Raw genomic sequence first — 27,861 nt, forward strand, 5'->3', positions numbered from 1 at the left:
AATAAAAATTTTACTTTACGTCGATATATTTAATTACTAATTAGGTGCAGGCTGCGAGTCGCATCCTTCTTTATTCCTTTTCATTGAAATTTGAGTCACGAGTCGATTGTCGCTATGAACTATAGGGCGTTACGACCGTAAGCTTAATTAAGTTTAATTAAATCAAAAGGGGAACAACGTACTGCATGCTTCGACCAAAGGAAAAGACAAACTCTGAATTATTACAATTTCAGAGGGATTAAAATGCAAGCCCGTAAGCCTTAAGAATGGTTGAGAAGCAACATTAATGAGAACATTCTTTGGAAAGTTTATAAAATTAAATTACTTTATGATTTTACAAGAATTTCAAGATTTTTCCTTTCTTTCTGGGTTATCAGGGAATTTCGCATTTTTCCGCAGAATTCCTTATTCGTCTCATTAAAATTTTATTAGCTCGGTTCAACGCGGTGTATCGCAGGATGTACTCTCCTGATTTACCAAGGAGTTTAGAGTTTAACGCGCATTCTAGAAAGTTATTGTAGCAATTATTCCGGACTGTTAGTAAATAGGTATAACAAAGGGGAACAGCTGATGGGCGCGACGACCGCGAAAGCATACCTACCGAGAATAATTCGATCTAATCTAATCTTGTTTAACGGTTCTCAGCGTCTGCAATTGTATAACACGCTCTTCGCGTTCGCATTTTAATCGACCATTGCAACTTCCCAGATCTGCCAACATTGGTCACTAAAAATTTACATTTCTTCAGCTTTATATACACACTATTTACCATTTTCAACCCTCAACTCCAACTTTATCCTCTATTTTAACCTTACATACAATTACATAACCTGCTCTTTGACATATTATCTTGCGTTCGCATTCTGCGAACTATTGGTACCCTTGGCAAAACTATCAACGTATATAAATCGCTGAAAAACAATTGTCATTGATATTGAAAATTACTAGTCATTTATCAGCTTTATATCCAAACTTACAAATTTGAACTCTAATGGGGCCTAGTTCAAGCGTTAGTTACATAACTCGATTCTCTACTTTAGCCGAGTAATGATATTTGTCAGATCCAACGATATTGTTCGCTAAAAATCTTCAGCTACACATTTTTATAAATATTTCATTTTTCAATCCTGAGCTCCGATCTCGCCCCATTTTGACATTACAGTTACATAAAAGCCTCTCTGAATTCTTATTTGTCCTCGTATTTGACGAAGCCTTGAACCTTGGCAGATGTAGCAACGTATAGATTACTGAAAAGCAGTCGTCATTGTTATTGAGAATGACTGTAGCCAGCTCTTATCAGCTTTATATCTATATTTGCAAACTTGAACTCTAATCGAGTCTGCTTTAAGCGCTAGTTTCATAACTCGTTTTTCTCATTTAGTCGAGTAATGCACCTTGACTAATCCATAAGAAAATTCCTAATTTTCCAAACTTACAATCTAATTTTATTTCAGTGTCAAGTGCACTTCTCGCTCTTCCAAAAATAACCGTACAGGTTATACTTGCCAAATTCTCGTGTCTCTATACTCGAACTAACGCTCTCAACTTAATTTACCATACACTATATAGTCGATCGTTAATTTTATTCAGCCCTGATTTGCGTAACTGTAGTACAGCGGAGAGTTTTATATATTTTTCAGATTGAATTTTACATCATTGAAGATCCTAAGGTCGTAAAAACTTACACACACACACATACACTTGGGTTCTATTCTGTATTATACTCGCGAATGTTCTATCCAAGAAGGTATAAAATTGCTAAAAATTGCAGATAGTTCGATAAAAACTTCTTACGCGACATTTAGAAATGGTGGAACGTTCGATTGAATTTGAAGATTCGTAGAATGTGACATTTGGTTTAGAGAAAGGTTGTATGTTTATAGCTGCGGCAGTAGCGAGTCCAATATGTAATCGTTGGATCAGTTTGGTTCCTGCAGAAGCATTTCTTGCAAAACCGTGTCGAGCGGAGCAGTTGCACAGAGTATATAGCATTTGAGAGACTGTTGATCGATGATCTGAGATAATTGAAGCATAAATGGATAATCCATATATGTGGGTCTCCTGCAGGAATCTGTGTGGGTAATCCGGATAAAATCGATCGATCGGAGATTACGGGAGATGGGTTTGAACTAAACACTCTTTCGGCTGGCTTTAAATAGTGTAGTGGCATTATTGTGGGATTAGGTGGAGGCTTCTCGTGGGGCTTTGCGGGGCCCAGAGTGAGTCGGGAGGTAGCAGGGAATACGTCGTGTCGTGTCGTGCCGTGTGGACTGTGGTGTCGTATCGTGTCTGATCGTGCCTGGAGACCTTACTCGATCCGGAACCGTTTGGCCAACAGGCAATCTTCCCTCCAGATTGGATGCACGGTTAACCAGTCACCAAAATCCTACTTTCCCTCTCTCTCTCTCTCTCTCTCTCTCTCTTTTCCTTTTCCCATTTGATCCTCTCGCCTCCACTTTTTCTCACTCTCCTCTGATTTTAAAGAGACTCGTCCCGGAGTCCTGGAGGATCGATAAATTTTGGAAGATCGTCAGCCTGGATCGTCATTGTATCGAGTTCCGGGAAATCCAGCAGCCAAGAGGATTTATGGTCTCTGTCAGAAGCCATTGAATGAATAACTCGCAAACTCCGCAGTCTCTTCTGGCCTCAACCGTTGAAACTCCAAATCTCCTCAGTGAGTCCAATGAAAATCCTCCAAGATTACCCAATTGAATTATTGCCGAATTCATACAGTGGTCTCCTTCAGCCATCAAGATTTACGGGATTCTCCCAGCTTCAACCAGTTTCTCTTTTTATAATAATTCTCTGATAAAACTTTGAAAAGCATTGGAGAGCCAATCTTCTTACTGGCTCGCGCACTCGTGAACGTCGAGACTCGTTCGATTGTTGCGTAACAATTTCGAGCACCACTCGTCCGCACAAGCATCGCCAAGACAATTGCGACGCTCGTTATTCAATTTGACACTCGTACGAGCGTCAACTTCTCACGCGGATTTGAATCAGAAGCAAATTTGTGAGTATAAAGTTCAGTGACCTCTCTGGTTCCTCGAAGACTCGTATCGATGATGAAGCGGTGGTTGATTTTTCTGTCGATCCTTTGTACCGGGTGGGCCGCGACGGAGGAATTGTGGACCCGGAAGAGCGAGAGGAAGCTGAAGATCCTGGGAACCTTCGCTCACCTTGGGAAAAGTCACTTTGACGTGTTTAGGCCATTGGTGGAGGAGTTGGCTGATCGAGGTCACGAGGTCACCGTAGTCTCCCACTTCCCACGCAGCGAAGAAGCCAAACAGAAGCGTCCCTTGCCCACCTACAGGGACATCAGTCTGGTGGATCCTAAAATTGGAGTGTTGCTCAACGTGGTGGACCTGAAGATGGTGGACAACTCGCCTTTGAGACTCTTCACGGAGCTGATGGTGCTGAGACACATGGGTGGACTGGCCTGCGAGATGGGCTTGCGTAACCAGGAAGTGAGAAAGCTGATAGCCTCCAACGAGAAGTTTGACCTGATACTCACCGAATTCTTCAACACTGACTGCTTCTTGGGTTTCGTGCACCGTTTCAAAGCACCTTACATAGCTTTGTCCTCGCACCAAGTGATGCCCTGGGTGAACCAAAGGATCAGCAATGCCGAGGACCCTGGTTACATGCCCAGTATCTTCCTTGGAATCGTCAGGCCAATGAACTTTTTCGACAGACTATCCAATCTCCTCAATTTAATCGTCACCAAAATAGCCTACGAATTCTATTTCGAGCCCCAAGCACGACAAATAGCTCGGGAAGCTTTTGGGCCCGATGTGCCGGATTTGTCGGAGATCGGTAAGAACGCATCGGCCATTTTGGTGAACACACATTTCTCGTTGCACGGGCTCAGGTCTAGTTTGTCGAACATCGTTGATGTGGGTGGTCTCCACATCGATGCGAGAGGCAAGCCTCTTCCCAAGGACATTCAGAGGTTCCTGGATGACTCGCCCGAGGGTGTTTTGTACTTTAATCTAGGATCCATGATCAGGGCGTCCTCGATGCCGGATGACAAACTGCGGGTGATTCTCAATGTCCTTGAATCGCTCCCTAGGAAGGTCATATGGAAATGGGAGAGCGAACAACTCCCAAGGAACCTGAAGAACCTGATGGTTAGAAAATGGCTGCCGCAGTTCGATGTACTGAGTGAGTGTGGAAACTTCTTGAGTAATTTATGCAAGTCTGTTGATGCGGTAATATTGTACACGTGCACACAAGGGGGATTACCAGATATTAGCTTACACTGCGAAATTGCGCAACGTGACAATCGAGATGACGTAACGATGTCGTTTAATGCAATCCCAAGGTGCCACGATTCGTGCGTCGAGCCAACTTGAATTTTAGCTCTGTCGCGTATCTCTCTGCTATAACCCCCCCCCCCCCCCTCCACCTTTTCCCCCTAATCCAGATAGAAAAACCGGAGGAAAAATGATTTTCCTCAGAAAAATTCCTCGCCCCTGCGAATTTCGTTATTCATCGGTGAACGTCACGGAAGTGATACACTGTAAACAGAAATAATGATCGGTTTTCTATCCCATCGGATCACTGCTCGCCATTAATGAATTTTTTATCCATCCATTTGCAGGTTGGGCGAATTTTCGTTTCGTCCCAAAGAATTTCCATCCGTCACATTTGGAGCGGAGCTATTCAAAAATTGATCGTCACGCGTGATTTCCTGAAATTTCGCGCGTCATTTTTATCTGGGAACGAATGGAATTATTTTTTGTTTCATTATGTGCATATGGCATTGACGCGGTGTTTGATCTAAAAATAATTGATGCGATAAATTGTTGCAGAATATAAATTGTGAGAGCGTAAAGTGGCGTAATTGATACCAATGAAGTAGGGAAGTGGGGAGTCTACTAATGGCAAAATGGTGAGGGTGGGGGAATTGAATTATCACGTACTCGCTGGTAATGATCTTGAAATGACCTCGCTAATAAAATGCACGAGAAGTCTCATTTGCATTTCTCGGACTGCGATTCGTTTGAATTCAACGATTCCATATATTAACTGTTGCTTCGTTCGAACTAGATTTAAGGAACTTTACCACTGATCAAATTTCTATTCACAAGTTTCTCCCCTTTCTTCCCTATAACCATGCAACCCTGACATTCTATAAAGAAATAATTATTTTTAAGAGTACATTTTTCTCCGAATCACCGATGCGAGCTATAAATCGAGTTAGCAAATAACATTATTTTTTCACAAGATTTCTTGCTTGAAAAATTAACCAAACGTCAGTCGTACAACTCATCATTACGAATGCTGCAGGATCTCAGAAATTTTCTTATAAAATCAATAATTTTATTTTTAGAAACGAGTTTCCTTTTGATAACTGATGGGCCTCCTTTAGGTAATCCGATTATGAATGTTTGAACAAAGAATTTGCAGTATATCAGATGGCTGGATAGTTTTTATCGCACTTTGCTGATCGATCGCCAGGCTGCAGCTGCGACGCATGAATATTATTCCGATTCCACGCATGTTTATAATTTTTTTAAAGCTTCTTTTTCGCACGTTTATCGATTCGGCTTGAAATTTAGCGTCACTCAAAGCCAGTTAATACTGTTGCAAGTGGTGGGAGTGGGGGGGGGGGGGGGGGGGGGGGGGAGTGGTCCAGTTCCTGACGGTCAACATACACAGAGAGATTTATCATGAGCTCGCGATTAGTTCGTTGGTTAATTCCTCTATGCGTAACAACATAATCAACTCTGCGCTGCAACGCGTCAGAAATAATTTTATTTCGATTACCGAATCAAAGTGATTTCCCATATACTATATATATATATATATATATTGTAAGGAAGCGGTATGTTCGCCGGCTGATATTTGGACATAAGCGAGCACAGATAGATTGTTTCGACCTCTGTGGAGTCAAAAACAATTGGATGCCTTGGAAAGGTCGTGAGGAGAAAAAATTAGACAAAGTTGGAGATAGATGACGAGAGAGTGAAGACAGGCAGATGACTACAAATTTAAGACTGATTAAAGGCAGTGTTCGCATTCACGAATCATTTTGCTTTCTTTTAATCCTGCATTGCCTGTGCTCCTCATTGGGAAGTTTGCGATCCTATACGTTTTAAGATTCCCTGTTTTGTCACTTCCTTCCATTTTATCTCATTTACAATATATATATATATATATATATATATATGTTGAATCATAAAAGTATAGAACGTTTTACTACGAAATTGCAGTAGTAATTTCTGGATATAATTAGAAAACTAAGTACAAATGAGAGAAAGGGAAAGAGAGAGAGAGAGAGAGAGAATATTATGATTTGAGATTTTCGATTAACCGTAATCAGTAATTGTATAGGGAAGCATTGGCAACACGCAGGCACGAGAAGAGTTTGTAGTTGTGTATGAAAGAGTATAATACAGGGAATACATATAGTGCCAAAGGATTACGTAGGATTTGCATTACGCACACTATCTTGCTTCACGGTACAATGAATCAAGTAACTCATCAGTTGCACGATACATTAACCGGCGTTATTCAGAATTCATGTGGACGGGTCTGGGACGCGTGTCACGTGCGATTATAACGCGAGCGGCGCTTACGTTGGATCTTTTGTTTCTCTACAAACAAACGTACGCTCGGTGAAAATGATTGAGAGCGAGGGAAACCGTGAAAGAGAGAACGAGGGAGGGGGGGGGGGGGGGTAGGACGAGAGAGGGTATGCGTGCGTGAGAGAGAGAGAGAGAGAGAGAGCAAAGCTATATGGAAGCTAAGCGAGATTCAGTCTGGCAGGAATAGCAAAAATTCTCTACTAAAGCCTGACTGGAGATCGAAGGAAAAAACTTGCGAGAAAAATCGTAGAATGATTTTGTGCGAGTGCGTCCGTGTGCTTGGCGAAATATCGTAGGCGGAAAGGCAATAGCGAGGGGCTAAAGTGAGGTAATTTATAACGTAGCAAGGTATTATGCTGCGAGTGTGTGTGTGTGTGTGTGTTGCTCGAATTATCTTGTCAAAGTAGATATGTTAATTCTGGAATACTATGGAAATCACCAGGGACACCCCACCACCTCCTTATTCAAATTACATAAACAAAAATATTCCTAGCATTCAACGTGATATTAGCGAACGTGAAACAATTCGATGAACAATTTTGGAACACTGACAAACAATAAATCTGCGTATCGACCCAGCTGTCCGGTAATTCCCCAAAATCCTCGAATTCTTAAACGTTCCATTAACTCGTCATTCTCTCGTTCACCAACCAACAGCTCCGAATAGTTTTCAAGCCCAACTGGATGCTCCATATCCATTCAGTTTATATCCAAGCACTCCTGAATTACGTATATTTCGGTTATTCCACTCGTGAAATTCGTAATTATATATCTGTATGTCTCGCTTCGGTTGTTTAAAAGAAGAAAATTTATTGGGCGTTTAGATTTTTGAATTTTATGCCACGACTGATTTAAGATGAGAGTGGTACTGTGAGGGGGATCGAGAAGAGTGAAGGGTTTGTGTGCGGGGAGAGTGTCAAGAGTATGTAAATTTCTGTCATTCGACTGGCGATAGTCATAATTGTTTGCCTTTTTTATTTCCGTGCGTAAAGAAAAAAAAAAAAGAAGAAAATTCACTACGCTCAGATTTCTGAATTTTATCCCACGAGTGAGGAAGAGAGTGGTACTGCGAAGGGATCGAGAGAATCGGGGATGATAAAAGTGACGGGTTCGCGAGGAGAGAATCAAGTCCCTAGAAATCTGTTTGAAACGCTATATCCTTGGTTGTGGGAATCGCCGGGGAAAAATATCGATGGCCAGATCAGAGCGTTATAAATCCAGACTGCAAATCGAGAAGGGGAGGAGCGCTTGCACCCTCTTTCCAGATGATACGCGATTTACGATTGAGACATGGAAATAGACCACTCGCGTTTTGCCCCCATTCTTATCATGAACCCTGGCAAAAAATGTCCTAGAGGGTCGAAAGTACCATTTAGTCTCACGAATAAAATCCTCGTGGTTCTTCGATTCTTTTCTTTGTTTTTTTAAGGACGATTGAAAAATTGTTATTTTCTAGAGGAGGGGTGGGGGGTAAGAATGTTGCAAGTGCGTATCGATTAGAAAAGTTGGCTGGTAGGTTGCGGTGGCGGGACTGTCACGGGGTAGTTTGGGAATGGAGAAAGCGCGGCGAGAGAGGGTATAAAGGGGGTGGAAGAAGGTCTTTTCGTCGCTGTGGAAGGCTTAACGGTGATTTATGTTGCCGGCGGGTCGTTAGCGAGTTGCCTAATTAAAGTCGTTTCGCTCGACGGGGGTGAAGTGCAAAACTGCTTACGCGAAAATTTTCAACCGGTCTCTCCTGCCTAAAACTGCCAAAGTATTTCGGGCGGTGCTTCCCCGGCCTGGCGCTGCTGCGCACATGGAAAGGACTTGTAATCTTCGGGATTTTGCATACATAGCAGATTTATAGTGTGTATGTGTTGTCTAAAGTTTTACTGCCCGAATTAACTTCGAATTTACTAATTTTACCCGTTACGTCACGCGCATGTACATGTATATATATACACGCTGAAGCTCAAGAACGTTTCTCTCCTTTATCCCTTGGAATTTCCTTAGGAGACAAAACAAAAATAACATCTCTGCCAGAAATTACAGCAAGTAACGTTACGCTATATTTCTTAATAACTTTTTCTTCTAATTTGAATACTTATGCACGTGTTTTTGCAGACTCCCTTTTTACAGGGGTCCAGTTTTTTTTGCTTACTCTGCAGACAGTATTTCTTAAGGTATAGTTATATGAACGCTTGACAATTTTGTATCTAGCTTGATGCAGCGATGCGATAAATTACGCAATTATAAATTATAAAATATTCTCCGGAAAAGAACAATCACCTTTTCTTCGGGAAGATTCGTTTCGCAGAGTAGCCAATTAATAGTAATGAGTCGCCTATTAATAGTTCATTATTCGCTCCGATGCAAAAATTCCAGCGTCTTGGACGGCCTTCCAGCGGACTCTCTTTATTAATTATTGCACGTCATTAATTCTCCAGGAAAATCTCAGAGGGTGCATTTCAATTTTATTGCCATGAATCTCTTTGCAATTTGCATCGGGCTCTTTCTTAATTGCGATTCGTTGGATAAAAAAATTAAGCAGTCACCGCGGAAGCTGTTTTTCGTTTACGTTGGATTCAAATTGCAAATTCCTTTGGAAATTTCGATAGATGAGAAATAGTTTTCACCGTCCAAACGGAATATTTTCTGGGGTGATCGAGTTTATAATCTTTTTTTCCAACGTGGAGTGGATCTTCAGGAACGGTGTCGTTGGAGGGAGAGGGGGAGGGGGGGGGGGGGTGAATGGAATCACGCTAGGATATTTCGACGGTGGGAAAAAATCCTAGATTACGCCCTTCGCGCGTTTCGACTTGCATCGATATATGAGTTGCGCGGGAATACCTCGAGATGCCTTCCCCCCCCCCCCCCCCCCCGCCTCCTCCAGAGTAGCCAGAGAGAGTATTAAACTTTACAATTTCCCCAAGCTTCCCGCCTGCACGCCGGCTTTATTGCAACTATCCAAGCCTGTCAAGCTTCCCAACAGTTTCTACAATAGCGAAAAATCTCGCGAAAGGAGCACATGTGCAAAATCCGAAAATCCCACGGTTTAAATAAATTTCGAAATCGGCCGATTCACTTGATATTCCTTTTGCTAGCAAAACTATTTCTTCTGATTTTTGTGGGGAAATTTCATCGGGCGCTGTGGTAGAATTTCATTGGGTAAGCGAGACTTTCGGAAAATCAAGTGTTATGGCGTTTCGTGAAACACACCAAGCGCCAAGCGGTGGTGTGTAAACTCTGATTTCGCGAGTGAATCCGATAGGAATCGAGTCGGCTGCGAACGAATCGAACGAAGAGCAGCGTGAAAGTAACACAAGTGGCGCGAACGGAAATCGATGAATGTTAGGCCGTTCTCGTTTCTGCAACTCTGGCTATTCCTGTCCTTTTCTCTTTTGTTTGTTTACCGACCCCCTCCTATATATACTCATCCCATATAGCTTTATTCTCTCTCTCTCTCTCTCTCTCTCTCTCTCTCTCACCCTCTCGCGCAACGTTATCGAGAAGCCAACACGTTGCGTGTCAGAAATACGACTCTTCAGTTAGCACTAGGCGTAACGAGAAACTTCATTTTAAATTCCATTATATGCTCATAGCCTCATGCCCGTTGTTCCACCTCGCTTAATTTATTATAACGCACCGCGCTAACGAGTTGCAATTTCTAAAAAGCTGCCATACAGCGAAACGACTAACCCAGTGCTAATAACTTAAACATAAATATCAATTAACCAAAAGTGTTTTCCGTTTTCCAAAAACCGACTGGGATTCCACGAGAAAAAGTCCCCTGTGGTCTTTGATATATTTAACGTTCTACGGGCTCAATGTACAGATATGTATGTGTACGAGTGCATGCATATGAAGGAAAATCAATAATTCATTATCAATATCTCATTTGGACACTTTCGTTAAAAGCCATATTCGGTTCTTTGCTTAACTGTGTTAATATTGTTCAAAATGGGAATATTCGTTTCATCAGCTTCATCGCTAATCCTCAGATATAGTGTACTGCATAGCATATCGTGATATTTTTATCAAAAAGTATTTCCGGTATATCTGTAAACTTCGAATATAATTATTGGGACAGTTCTTTTACATTCAATGATTTATTCGGTGTGTTTAATTTTTTTATCTTGCAAAAGAGCACGAGTGGATGATTCAATTTGTTCAAATTTGACTTTTCGCGCAGTTGCGCTTGGAATAATATAAAGTTTGCAAGAGTATCGCTAATTATATATATATATATATGATTGCAGCGTTTTCGATTTATAGTGAAAAAACACTGTACGTTTTACGGTTAGAGATGAGGAGTCTGGTCGGACGAGTGTATCCAGTGCGAAATTCGTCGTCCACGTTCGATGCCTGTGCCAATAATATTAAATAAACCTTGGGCAGGCAGGAGGTGGAGACGGGGATGTGTGAGTGCTATTTTCAGGAGAGAGGTAATGGAATTTGACATTAGGACGACAGGACTTCCAGTCTTGCTGGTTTGCAGACACTTTCATCGAGATAACCGCACACATATCAAAGTTCCATATATCCGAGGTGTCAATGCATCGATATTCCTTTCGTATTACGTCCATTTGTCTTCTTCACTGATTTATCAAAATGCAATAGTACATCCTTCAGGCCCTGAAAAAAATTATTTGGACTTTAATGGAAATTTCTATTCGAAGCACTATATTAATATAATAACAGATTGGAATTTGGTCACGCGAAATGTGTTGTTTCTTGTCAGTCATATCCAGTCCAAGTGGCAATGCATCGATATTCCCTTTGAATTGCGTCCATTTGTCTTCCTCACTGATTTATCAAAATGCAATATAGTACCTCCTCCTGAAGCAGAAAAATTATTTAACCTTTAATGGAAATTTTTCATTTGGAATCCTATATATTATTAATATAATAATTGATCGGACTCTTTGGATTCGCTATATGCGCTGTCTCTTGTCCGTCATATCTCATCTAGTCGAAAAGGCAATGCATCGATATTCTCTTTGAGTAACGTTCATTTGTCTCTCTTCACTGATTTATCAAAATCCAATTGTCTTCCTTTTCGAAGCTGAAAAATTATTTAGACTTGGATGATAGTTTATGGTCTATGGAAATTTTTCGTTCACACACACACACACATATATATATATATATATATAAGTATATTGATATATCAGATGAGAATCTCGTATCACGAAAGGTGTCGTCCGTCGTCGGCTGTAGCCTTCCGGTTCCATCTTCTTGTAGGCAGGAGGAAGGTTTATATTACGGGCGCACGTAGTTGCTCTGCGGGGACAGAACGAGAACGTGGGTATACGACTGAAGCTTTTCGCACTCGATACACCTCATATCGCTGTACGTCGATACGTGACATGGAATATCTATCGGCACTAACGGCTACAGCCACCGCGTCAAAAATTTCTCCTCCGTCGAATATCAAATCCCACACGATTTCCCACGGATTTGCCTATTCGCTCGACTTTTCCCCCACCCCCAACCGAGCAATTCCAATGGCTATCTTAATTTTCTCAAAATACCCTTGCAAAAAATTCTCTCTCGACCTTGCTGCTACATCCCTATGCTTGCAGTGCACCCTACAAATAATTTCAGACAAAAATCATAATTGTTCGCGCTTCTCCCCGAAATTATTATCAACGATTTACAACTCCATAATTATGCCTGCAAAGTTTTTAATAAAACCGAGTACCATTCGGCTAAACAAAGCTGTACAGAGAGAGAGAGAGAGAGAGAGAGAGAGTGGTTGGTGCTTATTATAAATTAATCAGAATAATGCAGCAAAGTTCGCAGGGATGTAAATAATAATAATGCGTCAATGTCACCGAGCATAACCCAAGCTATAATTCATGTTTTATGCGGTACGTCGGGTGCTTTGGGTTGTTTCACGAGTGAAGTCGGGTCTGTAAACAGGTGGAAATTTCGAGAGGAAAGACATTTTTATATAGGCGATCGAGGCCATTCGTCAAGTCGATACTATTTGCCATTGCGTTATTCGCGAGTGCAGTGTGTCGTTTTGATGAACGAGTAAACGAACGATCGATATTGCTTATCGATCTTCCTCTCCGATAAAATGCCTTGACACGCAAAAATATAATATAGCAAGGTGCAATTTTTCAATGACTCTTTCATCCATTCTTTCCAGGACATCCCAACGTCAAGTGCTACTTGGGCCACGGGGGGCTCCTGGGATTATCCGAAGGTGTTTACAACGGAGTCCCGATGATTCTGGTACCGATGTACGGCGATCAAATGCACAATACCGCTGCAGCTGTAACGAGAGGCGTGGCCATAATGATCCCATTCGATAGACTCAGCGAGGACAACCTCAGGAACGCTCTGAACGATGTCTTCAATAATACCAAGTAAACTTAGATTTTCTCAAAGAAATTCTCTCTGAACGAGGGAAAAAAAAACTCTTAAGACTCTTTTTCACATTTCAACGAAAACAATTAACATAATACATACATATATATATATATATGTGTGTGTATATATGAATCAGATACCGCTAATGTTTACAACAGTACACGTTACTCGGTATACAATCTCTGTGGTAAAGTTACGATTTAAATGCATGGATCTTGTTCGAATTTATAGCAGCGACAGAGAGAGAGAGAGAGAGAGAGAGAGTCGAGCTGATATAGAATTCAGGGTAGAACGCGGAATTAATAGCTCGTAGAGTGTACAGATGGCATACAGTCTATTTGGCTATTTCTTTTTAGCTGATTTTTTTTATCGGAAATTGTACTTACTTTGTAAGTATTGACCTTAGATCCGTAGTGTTAAATCTTTCATTGCGAGGCCCGGCGAGGCTCATCGAGCCAATTTCTTGCCGCTTTCTCCACGTCGTTCCAGCTTCCTTGGAAATTCGTGGCACGCAGAGCCGGAAAGGGCGAACGTGTTCCGCTGCTGCTGGTGGTTCTAAGCTCGATCGGTAACTACGATGCGCCACAGTGCGGACTGCGCACCCCCCCCCCCCCCCCCTCTTCCCTCTCGCTCACTCTCCAGCTCCACACTCTCCATATATATCTTTATAAATCCATGTATCTCTCCGAGTCCTCGTGCCGCATGGGAAATTTCAGCAGCGGTAAATGTTTCGCGTCGTGAATCAACGTGTCGTTCCAAGTCGTATCATCCATTTAAAAAAACGTCCATTTACCTAACCTTACACGTGTCTCCCCGACGCGCTTACATTCCTGCAGTCCGCGTATCGCCCACTTTTTATCCGGAAATTCTACAGCAATCTTCTGCATAATTTCGTTCTGAAAAATTCACCCCTGGCGCTCCCGTTTCCGAATGAAAATTTCGGTAAACGATTGACGAACGAACGCCGTGGATCCGGACTGGAGTATGAGTGTATAAACGCGTGAAAACGCTATTCGCGTGATAATGTTCCATAGTGTTCTTTTATTTCTTATGCTTATAAAATATCTGTACAGGTTAGATTATTAATGTGCGAACGTGGCTCTCGAAGTGCGAGCCAATGTTCTACTTTGGATTTACACTTACACAGAATTAATTGTGAAATATACATTTAAGGAACTTCCAAAAGGATGTTTAATTATAAGCTGGGTTTTCTACTTGTATTGATAAATAAGCTTCTGATAAATTTATCTGTTTTGCAAATCTGGAAATTGAACAGAGTTTACTATATATATATTACAGTTTGTAATTTTTTATAAATGGAAATCTTACATTATGCGCGCATGTTAAAATTGTTCTTAAATATCCATGCTTACACAAATTATTAAAAGATATGAATGTATTGGTATTTAAGGGGATGTGTGATTACGCTGGGTTGTCTACTTATTGATAAAGCTTCTGGTAAATTTATCTGTTTGGTAAATCTTGAAATTGAATAGAGTTTATGTTATAGTTTACAATTTTTGGCAAATAGAAATTTAACATGAAGTAGAACATTCGTTCCTATATAAATGCGTAGAATGTCATCCAAGGGCTTCATCTTTAACCCATCAATATATATAGGCACGTGCGGTATCCCGAGCACTTCAGGCACAGTAGTACAGCCTAGCGTTACGCAGGCAGGCATTTACAAGCACGAGCATTTAATCAATACAAATAAATGAAACAACTGCCGATGTGTTGCATACCCCAGAGAACACGATAAATAGATGATATTTACTAAAAAATAAATCTGAATTGACAAATGATTTACGCTAAAAGTAATAAAAAGTAAATTGTGCGTCCGCGTCGCCTCCCACGCCTATTGGCGGGTTAACCCATGTTTGCACCACGTAAAACCCTGGAGAATTCACACGGTAGGAGCATTACTCATTGAGGCAAACGAAATGTATATAGTTTTGATGGAAAATTGCCGGGGATCGAAGGGTTAACTTTGGAAGAATCGTGGCGCGGTGTCGCGCAGGAAGGTTGCGGTAGCCATTTTGCGCAGATGCACGGAGAAAGAGCAGAAGTAGGAAAACTCGCGGCGTGATATCCGCGGCTGCGGGTCGCCTGGGAAATTTCACGAGTTGGTAAATGTTTCACGGCATGAATCAACGGTCGGCGGGACGGCAATGACGACGAGGAACCACGTGAAATTAAATGTTACATTATTCAAGTGGCTCACCCGACAAGTTGTTATCCCCCCCCACCCTATAACCACTCTCTCCAGTGCTCGCCGCAGTCCTCTCAGACGCGTTAGCCTCGATAAAGCTTCTCTAATTAGTTCACAGTTACTCCCATTTTGCCTGGAGAATGTATCTTTTAATCGTTCATCCTCTCCGCTCTAATCCCAATGCGAGACGTTGTTGTGCATCTATATTCCTGCACTTAATCTGACCTAACCTAACCTAATTTGGGGGATCATCGCAAGACTCTCGGGACGATTATATTTGTCGAAAGTTTGGAGTATTATGGCGTTATGGATGATTTGACGAAACCGGTATAATAATGTATGTAAGTATATAAATATAGGTGGATTTTACGGGGCCCCAAAAGAGGCTCGAGGAAATATATGTATATATATAGTGTTGGCGCATCTGGTAAGGATGCATCGGCCATCACGTGACCGATGCAGTTTCCGCCATCTCAAGATTCTCGAATGTCCCATCTAACCTACGTTTACGACTTATCCCTTTCCCGAGGTAGTTCGACTGTTGATCGAGCGTAAAGCTTTATTCAGCTATAAAAGTTAAACAGTGCCGGTATAATCCTTAAACTGCTCGGGCCTATTGATTAAATTATTTTTCTAGCCTGCAGTAAACACGAGGGATTTTTTATGTCCGGTTCGAAGAGCTGGCAAGTATATCGATTCGAGGGACGCGATAGGCTATAGGCTGAAGAAACTCAATGGAGGTTTCTTCGTGTTTTAATTTAAGGGGATATCGCTGATTGGTTTGGTGATTGTGCTAGAGATTTGGGGGAATAATTTGGGAGCACCGATCAGCTTTGGCGTCCCAGGATGATAGGACCAATAGCCGTCATCTCTCTAATCACTGGCATCTTGGAGAAAGTACTCGGGATACCGGTAGAAACTCGCCAAGTTCACTTCCATGCAGCCACGATCGTTAAGGACTCTGACTGGCGGTGTTACCACGCATAAAGTACAAGTTTGATATGCCGCTATTCCAAACTTAACTTGCACAGTAAATCAATTCCAACGCGACCCCATTGACGCCAGAGTGTAATTTAGCCTGCTTTACGAGCCTCGCATCATTCGCACCATGTAAAATTTCCTCGTTCCTCGACCCATCTATACAAATTTTCATCTTTCCTTGGAAATTTGTTTCTCGGTGAAAAACCGTCCCGAGAGAAGGGCTGAGAGGACGGGCAGAGTAGAAAAAGAAACGGATAAGCGCGATGAAATCAATTTCGCAGGCAAGGCGCTCGAGAATATCGATTATTGAATTAGCTTGGTGATTTTATCGTGCGAGCCTTAATTAAGCGTCATGTGGTACGTAACAAGCTGTTCTTCGATGGGAGAAGCCAAAGTTTCGACAGTTTTCAAGAGAATTACAATGTACAACTTCTCCATCTCTTCTTCCTCCCCCTGTATATATATATATATATATATATATATATATATATATATATAGAATTTCCTGTAAAATGTACGAAATTCCATAATTAAACTGTAATAACAATGATAAAACAAAAGTAACAATGACTGAAAGTATATATATATATATATATATATATATATATATATATTATAACGCTGATATTAATATTTAAAGGTAAATTAAGTAAACATTTGGAGAGAGATATATAATTCAAATTCGCGATAATATCACCGATATAATAAACAGTGTAATGAGACGAAACATTAAACAAAAGTGTATCCAATTTAGTTATTCTCACAGTGGCATTTGCTAAATTTACCTGAATATTCGAATATGAAAACAGTTATTTACTGGGACTATATTATAGCGACCCAATACACAAAAGAGAAGTTTCAAATGGGATCTAATTGTTGTTAAATTCTCCGTCAAATTCCGTCCTTTGAATATCGCATGAAACAATACCTGATTCACCGCGAGAATTCATGCGGATCTCAAGATACGATTTATCGCTGCAAGTATAATTGGGCCAATTACCAATTAGTTTCTCTCGTTGGTAGCTCGGAAACGACTATAAATTCATAAATTGCATTTTTTCCTCATTTTTCTCTATATAAAAGACAAATAGAGAGACACGGATATAAGTTTATATATAACATTTCCAGGGAGTGCATTAGCTGTTTTCATGCGGCAAAGTGGATTAATATGACGCAGTGCGTGTGGGTTCGGGTGTGGGCGGGGGGTTTACGGAGAGAAGGTGTATTTTGGGAGCACAAGCTGGCACGTGAGGGGGAGGAAAGGGTAGTCAAAGTTTGGATAGTTTGTAAGTAGGAGCCGTGCAGGAGATGGAGAAGGATAAGGAGAGGGAAATAGGGATAAGGAGAAGCGGTATAGGGGGGAGGGGGTGGGTGGGGGTGGTACGCAGCCCTGCTACCCCGCGCTTCTTCTTCGGTTACGGCTGAGGGATAACGTAGTGCAGACGGCTGCGGAGTTAGTCCGACAGGCAAGCCCACCGCAACCCGGAGCCAATCCCCCAACGTCCCTTGCCAGCTTCTTTATTGCCCTGTTGTTCTCGTCCTAGCCAACCCTTTTGAGACCCACTTCCGGCTTTGCCAATGTCTCCTCTTCCTTTTCTGTAATAAACACCAGCCACCCCCTGCACTTTCCACTCGCAACGTTTCCACCCCCTCCCCCTCCCCCGCCAAAAGAGAAAGCTGCTATCGCCACGCTCCGACTAATTCTTTCTCGCCCTCTTCCACACATTCCGGATAATAAAAATGAGTTTTCCCCTTGATGGTAGGTGTGGGGGCGCAGCTGGTGGATTTATTCGCGAAGCAGAATGCGCTCGTTCCTGCGAAGGGGATCTGCACAGGCTTGGCTGTCCCGTACCCCCTCCCCCTCGTGTGCTTTGGCGCACCTGCTCTCGCGCGTAAGGAATGTAATGGTCCACTATGGTCAGGAGGGGATCACGTGACGGGGGCACAGAACGAGAAATAGCGCGCGGTAACGACTCCGGAGCCAACGCCCCCACGTTCGACCGTCTACGCGGAATTGAGGATATTTGCCAGCCAGCCGGCTCACCTTAAGATTCTTAAGGGTTACTAATACATAACCTATACCACTTATTTCCTTCCCACCACGACTTCGCCTTAATGATTATTCGATAATATCGCGGTTTCCCTTATCGTCTTGCTAACTACGCACCACCCTATTATATTACTATATATAAATTCTCATTCTCCTGCACTTTCCCCACAACTCTCTCTCACTTATATATATATATATATATCCCTGTGCAATTCTCCGCGGAGCAAAGAATTTCACGCCTCGCTCGAACCTTTATCGACGATCCAAAGACTTTTCCGGCCAATTGGAAAATAGCCCGAGTTTATTTTTTTTATGTTCGAGGCCCTAAACGCTCGCAGTTGACGAAAGGATTGGCGGTGGGTCCAAGGATCAGGATGGGAGATGGGATTTCCGCGTTGCGATCTTATGCCGTGCGACGAAATTTTCCCTCTCCAACCCCTTTCGCATTACCCGCTCGACTTATCGAGTTACAAAGACGTATATCGTCGAGAAGCGATTGGATTTTCCCAACCGCCGTCGTCTAGCAGCGCCCGACCGAACAGGAGCCGCTGTAGGAGCCCTCAGGGAACGAGATCGCTTTTCTATATATATATACGCGCGCGCCACACTCTACAGGGTGTCTCATTTTCCGTGGTCGCATTCCCCCCCCCCCCCAAACTATTCTCTCCTTACAGACTCTCCGCTCGCCTCTTCACGAAGGCGTGGAAAGCCGATCGCAGGAGGACACACACACACACACACACACACACACATATATATATATTCGAGTTTACCATATGAAGCCATGTTTCAAGTGTCAGACCAACCCGCGACAGATCCTGCCATCCAGCAGAAATTGATCACCGACCTTACTCTATCACTCCTCGGTAAATCTACCCCCTTATGAACCAACGATGCCCCTCCCACAAATCTTATATATATATATATATATATATATATATATATTAAAATAAAATATTTAGTATTCTTCAATTCGCTCCTTCTCTCTCTCTCCCTTTTTTTTGTTTCATCGATCTTTGTCAATTTTAGCCCCGGACTCATCTCCCTTTCCCTTTCCACCTCGTGGCTTCTCCCGTTTTATAATGCTAGACGATGAGAGCTTTGCCTCATAATCCCTCTTCTCTCTATTTTTCCCCTTTTTTTTACTTCTTCTTCCCCCTTTTCGTCTTCTTCCACTTCTATACGCTGCTTTTCCACTGGAATTTATAAGCTATGAGAATTTTATACGCGAATGGACGTCATCCCGAAATTTCCCTCCAATCATTTTTCATGCGCTATTCTCGCGAAAAAACCATTTTTTACGATTTTATTAAAGTATTCCTTTTCCTGCGTTGTTTGGCCGCGTTGCTTTTTGTTCGCCGGCTCGCTGTTGATTTTTATAGCGCGGCGTTCGCAAATCATAGCCGGGTTTATCTTATCGGACACCGAGTGGGTGAGCGGGGAGCGTATAGGTAGATTTTATTTCCCTTGCGCGTCGCCACGTGATAATTTAGAATCCTTGTGCCGTGGACAGGATGGCCGATCTTTATGCATCGGCAACGCTTGCCAAGGTCCCGCCCAGTCTGGGAATACTTATCCGAGCACCGCTGGTCCAAACGTAAAATACCCGCCCTGTTGGGCCCGAAATCCTCGCACGCCGGACGAAAACAGGAAGGGAATTCTTGAATTTAACCTCGACCAATGGTAAACAGTATAAATTTTTCCAATCCCCGTTATCTGTATACATTTTATACCCGCACAAACGCTGAACCCTCTATTATTTCATAATCAACCTTCATCAACCTGTAGCGTCGTTTCTCGAGGCCACGCCCACCCGATGGCCACGAGTATCTTCCAATCTCTCTCTCTCTCTCTCTCTCTCTCTCTCTCTCCTTTTATATCCTTTACCTCTTCTACATATACATGCACAAATCCAGCAAAATTTATTCCATGCAACACAGTCCTGTAAAGATTCTCCCGTGGTTATTAAATTTCTTTGCTCTTCTTTTTCCAGCATAGCCATATAAAAAACTTTGCGTCCAGCCGGAGCAATAATGAAGCACTCGACTGATTCGTTTGAACGGGATGCGAATCAGTTATATCAAAGTCCAAAGTGTGGAATGTGGCGTTGAGCACGATGCTCTAGGATCGCGTTTTATTTTTAATAATTATTATCGGTGCTTCGGGACGCTATGCGCGCGAGTTGGCTCGATTAAAATGTCGAGAGGCGGGGGCCGATTTGTTCGATTGTGGAAGAGGGAGAGGGGGGAGGGGGGGCAAGGGTGTTTTTGCGCGAAGGTTAGGTTAAAAGAGGGATGTCGAGGGACCTATTGGAGCGTGACACGTGTTCTCCCGGTGAAAATCCAAAGTAGAGCTCTGGCGAACGTGGACGAAGACGAATGGGACGTAAGAAAATTTACTCATTACTCGAAAGGTCTTCGATGCGGATGATCGATTCGCGAAATAATAACTCGATCATTCCTCCCTCGCAAGACAAATTTTCATTCGTCAGGCTCGATTAGAAAAAGTGGCGCGGCAGTGCGGGGCGGCGACCCCAGCGGATCTACATTTTCGTTTAATTGAATTTTAAATCTCTCCTGTCCTCTTGTCCAGATTGATTCTTAGCTTTCTCCCGATAAGAGTGGCTGGGAGAAAAGTTTCCCCACTGCTCCGTCGAGGCGGAGCCGAAAGGGGGATAAAATTCTTTTTGCAAGGATTGCTTTGTTGGCAATTTAAATACCTCGGCAATCGGGAAAAAGAGTTTCGATTGCGTAATCACGGATCCTGGACAAAACGCAGATTTTCTTAACAGAACGAGGAGTTGGGGGTGGGGGAGGGTGAGAGAGTGGGAGAAGCAAAGCTGGGACATAAACAAATGGACGCAGGGAAAATTTACTCATTACTCGGAGGGTACTCTAGACGGTATCGATCGGCCAAAGGATAAATAGTTTCCACAGTTGAGAATGTCTGCTTTGATTTGGCGCGGGAAAAAGGTGGCAGAGAGACATTTTATCGTGAAATCTGCAAATCGAATCTGACCAGTCGTAATATCGAGGGGACGGTATATACGTATACATATAAAATCTGGCAATTTCCTTTTAATCTTATATAACAACCGCGATCAAATATATATATATATATATATATATATAGAGCATCGGGATTAAAACTGGAGACACCCGTCCCTTTACTTAACAAGATTAATTCGAGAATTTGTGTAATCAACTCTCGAATTGGACTATGCTATTTGTTTAATCGCTATTAACAAGTTTCTCCATCGATATTTGTTCAATATTTGATTAAATTGATCAATGGCTCGTCGATCCTTTGACAGTGTGTTCCCCGGCTGTGCTTGCTTTGACCGTGTCGACGGATCACGATATAAAAGTAAAATGAAGCTAAACTCGGACCACAGCGTGCTGCGGATCATTCTTGTTTAACGAGGATAGATGGGAATAACCAGCTACGTTCTCCATGGTCACGAGCGAAGGAAAAAAAATCTTAATCAAGACAAAGCTGCGTGGCACCGATAGACGTGGATTTGTGTGCGATGGCCGAGAGCGTATACAACGCGCAAACCGTCTTATTTATAGGAGAGCGGGACATTCGATGCTGGCTGGAACGCGATCGAAATTCAACAGGATCGCATCCAATGCTCGGATTAATTATACACCAAGCGTTTTCAAGGATAAACAAAACGGACTCGACTAGAATTACGTCCATCCACCTTTGTACACGAGAGAGAGAGAGAGAGAGAGAGAGGCGCTAGATCCCACTCCAATTTATTCGATGGAAAGAAAATCAGAGTCGAATTTATCGAGCGGTCGATCTATCCAAACGAGTCGGATCGGTATCGGTATAAATGATCGATTTTCAGGCAAATTATTTCTCGGTGAAATTTATTATTCGTCGAGTCTGAGATAATATATATATATATATATATATAGTCGAGTTTATCTCTTGGCTCGATGCAGGGTTGTTAATTCTAGGGGATGGAAGGAAAAAGGTGAAAATGTCGAAGAATGGGTTGCCTCGTCTCGTGTTAATCTCTCCGGAGGTTTCCCGTGGGATGCGAATCGGTACGTGACTCGCGGAATCGGGCAGATCGGGATGGCTAAACTTTTATTAAAAATCTAATTGGAAGTGGGGCCCTGCGGGCCATTTCGCAGCAGTCTTGCGCACCCCTTGGCTCCCCCCCCCCCCCCCCCCACCCCTCCTCCCTCCACTATATATAGTATATATCCTTGGAAGAATGTGTGCAACCGAACTCACGTAAATCCGTTGCGGATCCTTGACTCCCCAAACTTCCTCGCGACGTTTCTCTCATTTATTCTGACTGCTGCATCGCATTAATTTCGAATACAGCCGTACATCTTTCAAGATAATAGGAGAAAGATAGATGGATGGGGAGATTGCGAGGGAGCGAGGGAGAGATTCAACGCGGAACTTTCCGAGAAGATTCAAGTGTAATTACGTGACTAATAATTCCGCAGGAAATCTGCGGCTAATTGGAACTAATTCTTGAAATACTGCCCGGTATAAATCAATTGGCACGCTGGCAGCTTGGCGAATCGCGCTAAATAATCGCGCTAAATAAATTCGAGTCGAGAGATTGCAGGCGAAAGCAAATGAAGTTAAAGGGAAGCAGCTTCATTCTGCTCCAAATCCTCCCCCTCTTTTACTATTTTTTTCTTCACCGGCGTCTGCCTCGTGGTCGGAAAATTCGCTTGATATTTCGGCCGAGGTTTCACCAATTTTCTGATGAAAAATCTGCAAAATGGCGAACAAAAAGAGTTTCTCCGTCCGTCGATTCATCGACGTTTCGCGTTGTTCTGCAATTTTACTTTTTCACGGGGGAGGGGAGGGTGGGTCATGACGTTAAATGACATTGGAAGTGGGAAAACCAAGTTTCCAAGTTGAATTCTTCGTGGAGCGCGCTACGTGTGGATGTTGCGCATGTAGTCGGCACGCCTACGCCAGTTGGCAGTGGCGTCGATGCGCCGCCGGTTTCTCAGTTTCTCTTTGGCATTCGTGTAATAACGTTACAAGTAGGAAAGAAACTTTATAACGCAGTCCCAGAGTGCTCGAGCGACAAAGATCCGAGATATCTCGCGAATTATGATACCCTCGAGATACTCCGACCTTTTCCGCCTACAACCCCCCACCCCCTCCCCCCTCCTATTCCAGAGACTTTCCAGAATAATTCCCCCAAAGCCCATACCTTAGGCTCTTTCTTATTTCCCTCTCAACCTTTCGATAACGACCTTCCTCTTATCACTAGCCCGAAAAACTGTCTAATTACGAAGCCCCTAATTGCGGACAGTACGTATAACCTAATATGTCTCAGCTTTTTATTCTCCCGCTTTTTTTTTCTACGTCTCGCTTCGTTAATGCTACCAACTTGAGAAATTCTTTCGTGCTCCTTAATCTGATTACGCGAAGACATTATTTATCCTCGTAACGTATACATATACCATTATAATCGTCGAATAAAAAGGGAATTAACGATGCTTGAAGCTGTTATTGATAAATTAGAATTTTGTTTATGAATATATATTCAGGGAGAGAGAGAGAGAGAGAGAGAGAGAGAGAGAGCTTCGTCGAATTTCGCCCCAGACGATTCGCCCGCTTTTTAGATTCACGATCCATTCCAGCGCATTTGCCAGGTTTTTCGCAGTGGTCATTTTAGCGCCATCGATCAGCCAGACAGTACTATACGTAATAAATTACACGCACACGCGAAACGTTAATTTCGATTTTAATTACGCCCGCTTATAACTCTCATTCGCCAGTTTTTCCTCCATATCCGGGATACGCAAGTTTCCCCGACGGTGAGACGAGGTTATAGTCGTATGTGCACTTTACTAGATACTATACACATGCTGGCTATATATATGGCCAGATAGGATAGTGGTAAGTAAAAAGAATCGAGGGACGATAATTAATCGAATTAGAAAATGAGAAAAATAAATTGGCGAGCGGTCCTCCAAGCGTTGTGCCGTAATCCAATTAAAATTAATTAATTAATTATCGGGCGAAGCTGAGAGAGAAAGGAGATGGGGGGGGGGGAGCTAGAGACTAGGAAAGTGGGGCTTTTTAATCTGCCAGTAAAAGAAGCCTGGGTGGTTGGAGTTTTAATTAATAGTTCCTAATTAATTCCCTTATGTCGCGGTGTCTCAGGGGAGAGGGGCGTGGGTAGTTTTAGGCCAAGTATCTTGGTTATGGGGATTCGAGGGTGGGGAACGCAGATGTGTACTGCGTATGGGTACATATGGACGAGGGGCGAATCCTGAGAGTCGGGTGGAAAGGGCTCGTCGGATGCGTTTAAAACTGATATAGTTAATTCAAAACCGCCGCTGGCTGCGAATGAATTTGACCATGGCAAATAACGAGACTGGGTTGATTCGTGGACTCCGGCTGTAAACACGAATAATGGAGAGCGCCGATTGGTAAATTGTGTGCTTCGGGTCATCAAGCGCGGTAGCAGCGCGTCACCCCGTCTCTTCAATTCTATTCTTTTTCACTTGGACCACCCAACTATCCCCTCCCCTCTTTTAATCATTCATTTTTCCATTCTCCCCTCGAAAACTCGTTCCAACCTCTCATTGAAAATGTTAATAAGCACTGAATTAGCGGAGAGTAATTTTTGATTTACGACCTTGGCAATATTTCCTGCCTATATTCATTTCCGGCTGACCTTCGTCATCGTCGCACCAGTAGCAGTCTGATTTGTGAATTTCCGCATTGTCGACAAGTAAACATTGCACCATACATTTTTCCCTGACTACCACAACTGTCCATTTCCGCGTATGCTTTCCTATATAGACGATTTATCGAGCCACTCTATTGTCTCGGATCGTTGAGGGATTCCTTACCTTGCGCAGGATTGATAAAGCGGAACGTATAGAGCTTCGCCCCATTGATTCTCTATACTAAAAAATTCTCCTCCGCTTTAATTTCAAGGACACTCGGGTCCAGGCCCCTCCTCCGATCGTTTGAATTTTATCGTCGCGTTTGTCGAGCAAGAAAATTCTTCAAAAGGATTTCAGGAGGTATTAAAAGGTTCTATTGTGTGATTTCAGGTACTCGGAGAGGGCCAAGGTGCTATCGCGAGCCTACAGGGACCGGATGGAGAGTCCACTGGAGAAAGCAGTTTGGTGGTCGGAGTACATTGGCAGGGGCAACGGATTGGAATTCATGCGTAACGACGGTGTGGATTTAAGCTGGTACCAGCGAGAATTGCTGGACGTGGGCCTGTTCCTCCTCCTCTCGACCCTAGCCCTCCTCTATCTGATAGGAAAACTCTTCCAGGCCCTCAAAACCTTCGCCTCGAGGTGCAGGAGATCCTCGGAAAAATCCAAAAAAGACTGAAAACAACTTCCATAATCAATTATCGATTATCCATTTACAACCGTCCGATCCCTGAGTGACCGACCAACGTGTTTCTATATATCCGCAGGAGACTCGGCATGCAAGGTCTAACGCCGAGCAAGCGGTTGAAAGTAAATGATCCGCGTAATTTCCTGCGTATCGGTTTCTCGTTAGTCCGTAGCTAGAAATCGTCAAGTGGAATTGAATATGAATCGCGCGTTTCGTTCGACGTACGATGCGGAGTGCGTCTCGAGGGAAACTTTGAGTTTCCTGTTTTGGGAATGAATAATAAGGTACGAGAGTCGCGAATGGTGATTTGGATCGGTGGATGAGAATTTGGAATTAGAATTAGTGGATACAAACGATGGGGAAAATGTTAGGGTAGAGTTGGTTGAAAAGGAGTGTTAGGGGGGGGGGGGGGAGGGATCGACGAAAGGCGAGAGGATGAGAAGAGGAAGTGGAAAAAGGTGGTCTTGGGAGAGCGAGCTTTGCGAGCATTACGAGATATTTCCCAAGTGACCCGGGAGCTTTGCTAACCGGCTCGATTGCAGCTGCAACAATAACAACGGCTCGTGCTTGCCCAAGCAGCAACGCTCTGGCCTCGCCGATGACAACGGAAACGCAGCAGCGACAGAGATCGATCGAGTTTAACATGGCTATACGTGAAAGGAGGATACACTCTCCGCAATATCAATCCATACCTAGGAGCGGAAACCCCTTTCCCCCCCTCCCTCTTTCTCCGATTACATTGCTACAACAAAAGATCATCGTTAATACACCTTCTCTCTGACAATAAACTTTCTTTTCGAGTAATTCCTCAAAGTCTGCTTTATTTGCCGCCAAACCCCTTAAATCCCATTTCCCTTTATCCCCCCCCCCTTCCTTCGAGGTAGGAAACTTCATTTGCAAAGCGAAATTATTACTTTCCACGTAAAAGCCTCGAAACATTTTTTTATAGCAAAATTACGACGAGAAGTATCATGGAAAATACGTTTCGCGAGATAAAGAATATTATCAATGTCCGCGTGCAAAAAAGCGACGTTTACCATAAATTCAACAGCAGTGTATTTGCTCTCTTCGTTCGGATGAACTTGCTAAAACCTGGTTGGTTTGTAATTATAGCAAAGAGAGAGAGAGAGAGAGGCTGCTTTATTGATACGAATAAGGTAGGTACGTAATATAAGAATTATACGATTTGATAGCACATTTGCATAGGTGGAATAATACATGCAGCTGGCATGCTTTCGAGAGCTTAAAAAGTATTCCCGCATGTAGGAGAGGTGCAGCCTTCTTTAAAGCTCCCTTCATTGTTTCATCCGTTCACTCTGTCGCGGGGATAATTTCGCGGATGCGAAATTTTGCGTGGATGAGAGTGTCCGTCGCAGCTGCGACCTGCGTCATCTTCTCCTCTGTCGCGCCAACGCCAAATCCTTTTAAACCGGATCATCCCGCGACGACTCTTTTGCCAGATTATCATCCACTTATCTCCTGGCCTCCATACGAATTATTTTCCAGCAGAACCTTTCGAAGCTCCCTCATTTTCACGCTCCGGCCACGAATCGACTGACAATTTTTCGTAGGCACCGAAAAAACGCTCAATTTCACCGTTCAGCGTTTCCCCGACAATATTCCATCCGGGATCAAAGCCTGCGTAATAAATAACAATTAATAAAAAATGCAAATTTCGCATGATGGGAAAAAGAGGAATACCGGTTTATTCGATGGGAAACAAAATGGCTGGGAATATTGTGCAAGTGCATAGCTGGCATGCAGAGTTTCCAACTATGGAATACGCTGCAGGTAAACGTTTATCTGCATATCATTATTATAGTTATCGGAACTTGGAGGAGCGGCTGGATGACGGGTAATGTGAAAATCGATAAACAATTCACAATTAGCAGCTTGTATATTCAAAATGGATACGCGCGTAGCGGGCCAGGCACTATTAATCATGCGTTAAATCAATTTGGCGTCCGGCAGATCGGATTTGCACGGAGAGTGGAGCTTTCGTTCTCTCGTCGCTCGCCTCTTATTCCGGAGCCTTGCGATTTTCCATGGAGAATTCCAAAAGGTTCGATTCGAGCTTCAAATCCAAGGATCGATAAGATCTCTCTCGCGGTGCGGGGCGCGCCGAGTATCCACACCGGCCGAAAGGTCTGGCGATCCGCGATATTGAATTACGAGCGACGGCTATCCGTGGCTTAAATCAATCGTCCAACTGTATCGTGCAATATCGAAACACGGGTAGTGGTTGGAGGGGGGGGGACTCTGGCATTAAATCGCAAAGATTGGAGTTTCGGAGAATTTTTGCGACG

General features: G+C 43.1%; 1 protein-coding gene across 1 annotated transcript; it reads left to right on the forward strand.

Annotated features, from left to right (window-relative positions):
- Nucleotides 1–47: 47 nt before the first annotated feature.
- Nucleotides 48–26,353, forward strand: LOC136783253 (UDP-glucosyltransferase 2-like). Its single transcript, XM_066743241.1, has 3 exons — nucleotides 48–4,164; nucleotides 12,730–12,949; nucleotides 25,258–26,353. Exons 1-3 carry the CDS (start codon nucleotides 3,063–3,065, stop codon nucleotides 25,544–25,546), a joined length of 1,611 nt encoding a protein of 536 aa, XP_066599338.1. The 5' UTR covers nucleotides 48–3,062; the 3' UTR covers nucleotides 25,547–26,353.
- The last annotated feature ends 1,508 nt before the right edge of the window (nucleotides 26,354–27,861 follow it).

Source organism: Prorops nasuta, unplaced genomic scaffold (genome assembly GCF_024137725.1).
Source record: "Prorops nasuta isolate Cenicafe-Biocafe unplaced genomic scaffold, Cenicafe_Pnas_1.2 PNAS00033, whole genome shotgun sequence".
Classification (NCBI taxonomy): Eukaryota; Metazoa; Arthropoda; class Insecta; order Hymenoptera; family Bethylidae; genus Prorops; species Prorops nasuta.

Coding starts and splice junctions, on each gene's coding strand:
- LOC136783253 (XM_066743241.1), top strand. CDS start 3,063: ATGATGAAGCGGTGGTTGATTTTTCTGTCGATCCTTTGTACCGGGTGG. Junction 4,165..12,729: donor GCCGCAGTTCGATGTACTGA/GTGAGTGTGGAA, acceptor CATTCTTTCCAG/GACATCCCAACGTCAAGTGC. Junction 12,950..25,257: donor GATGTCTTCAATAATACCAA/GTAAACTTAGAT, acceptor GTGTGATTTCAG/GTACTCGGAGAGGGCCAAGG.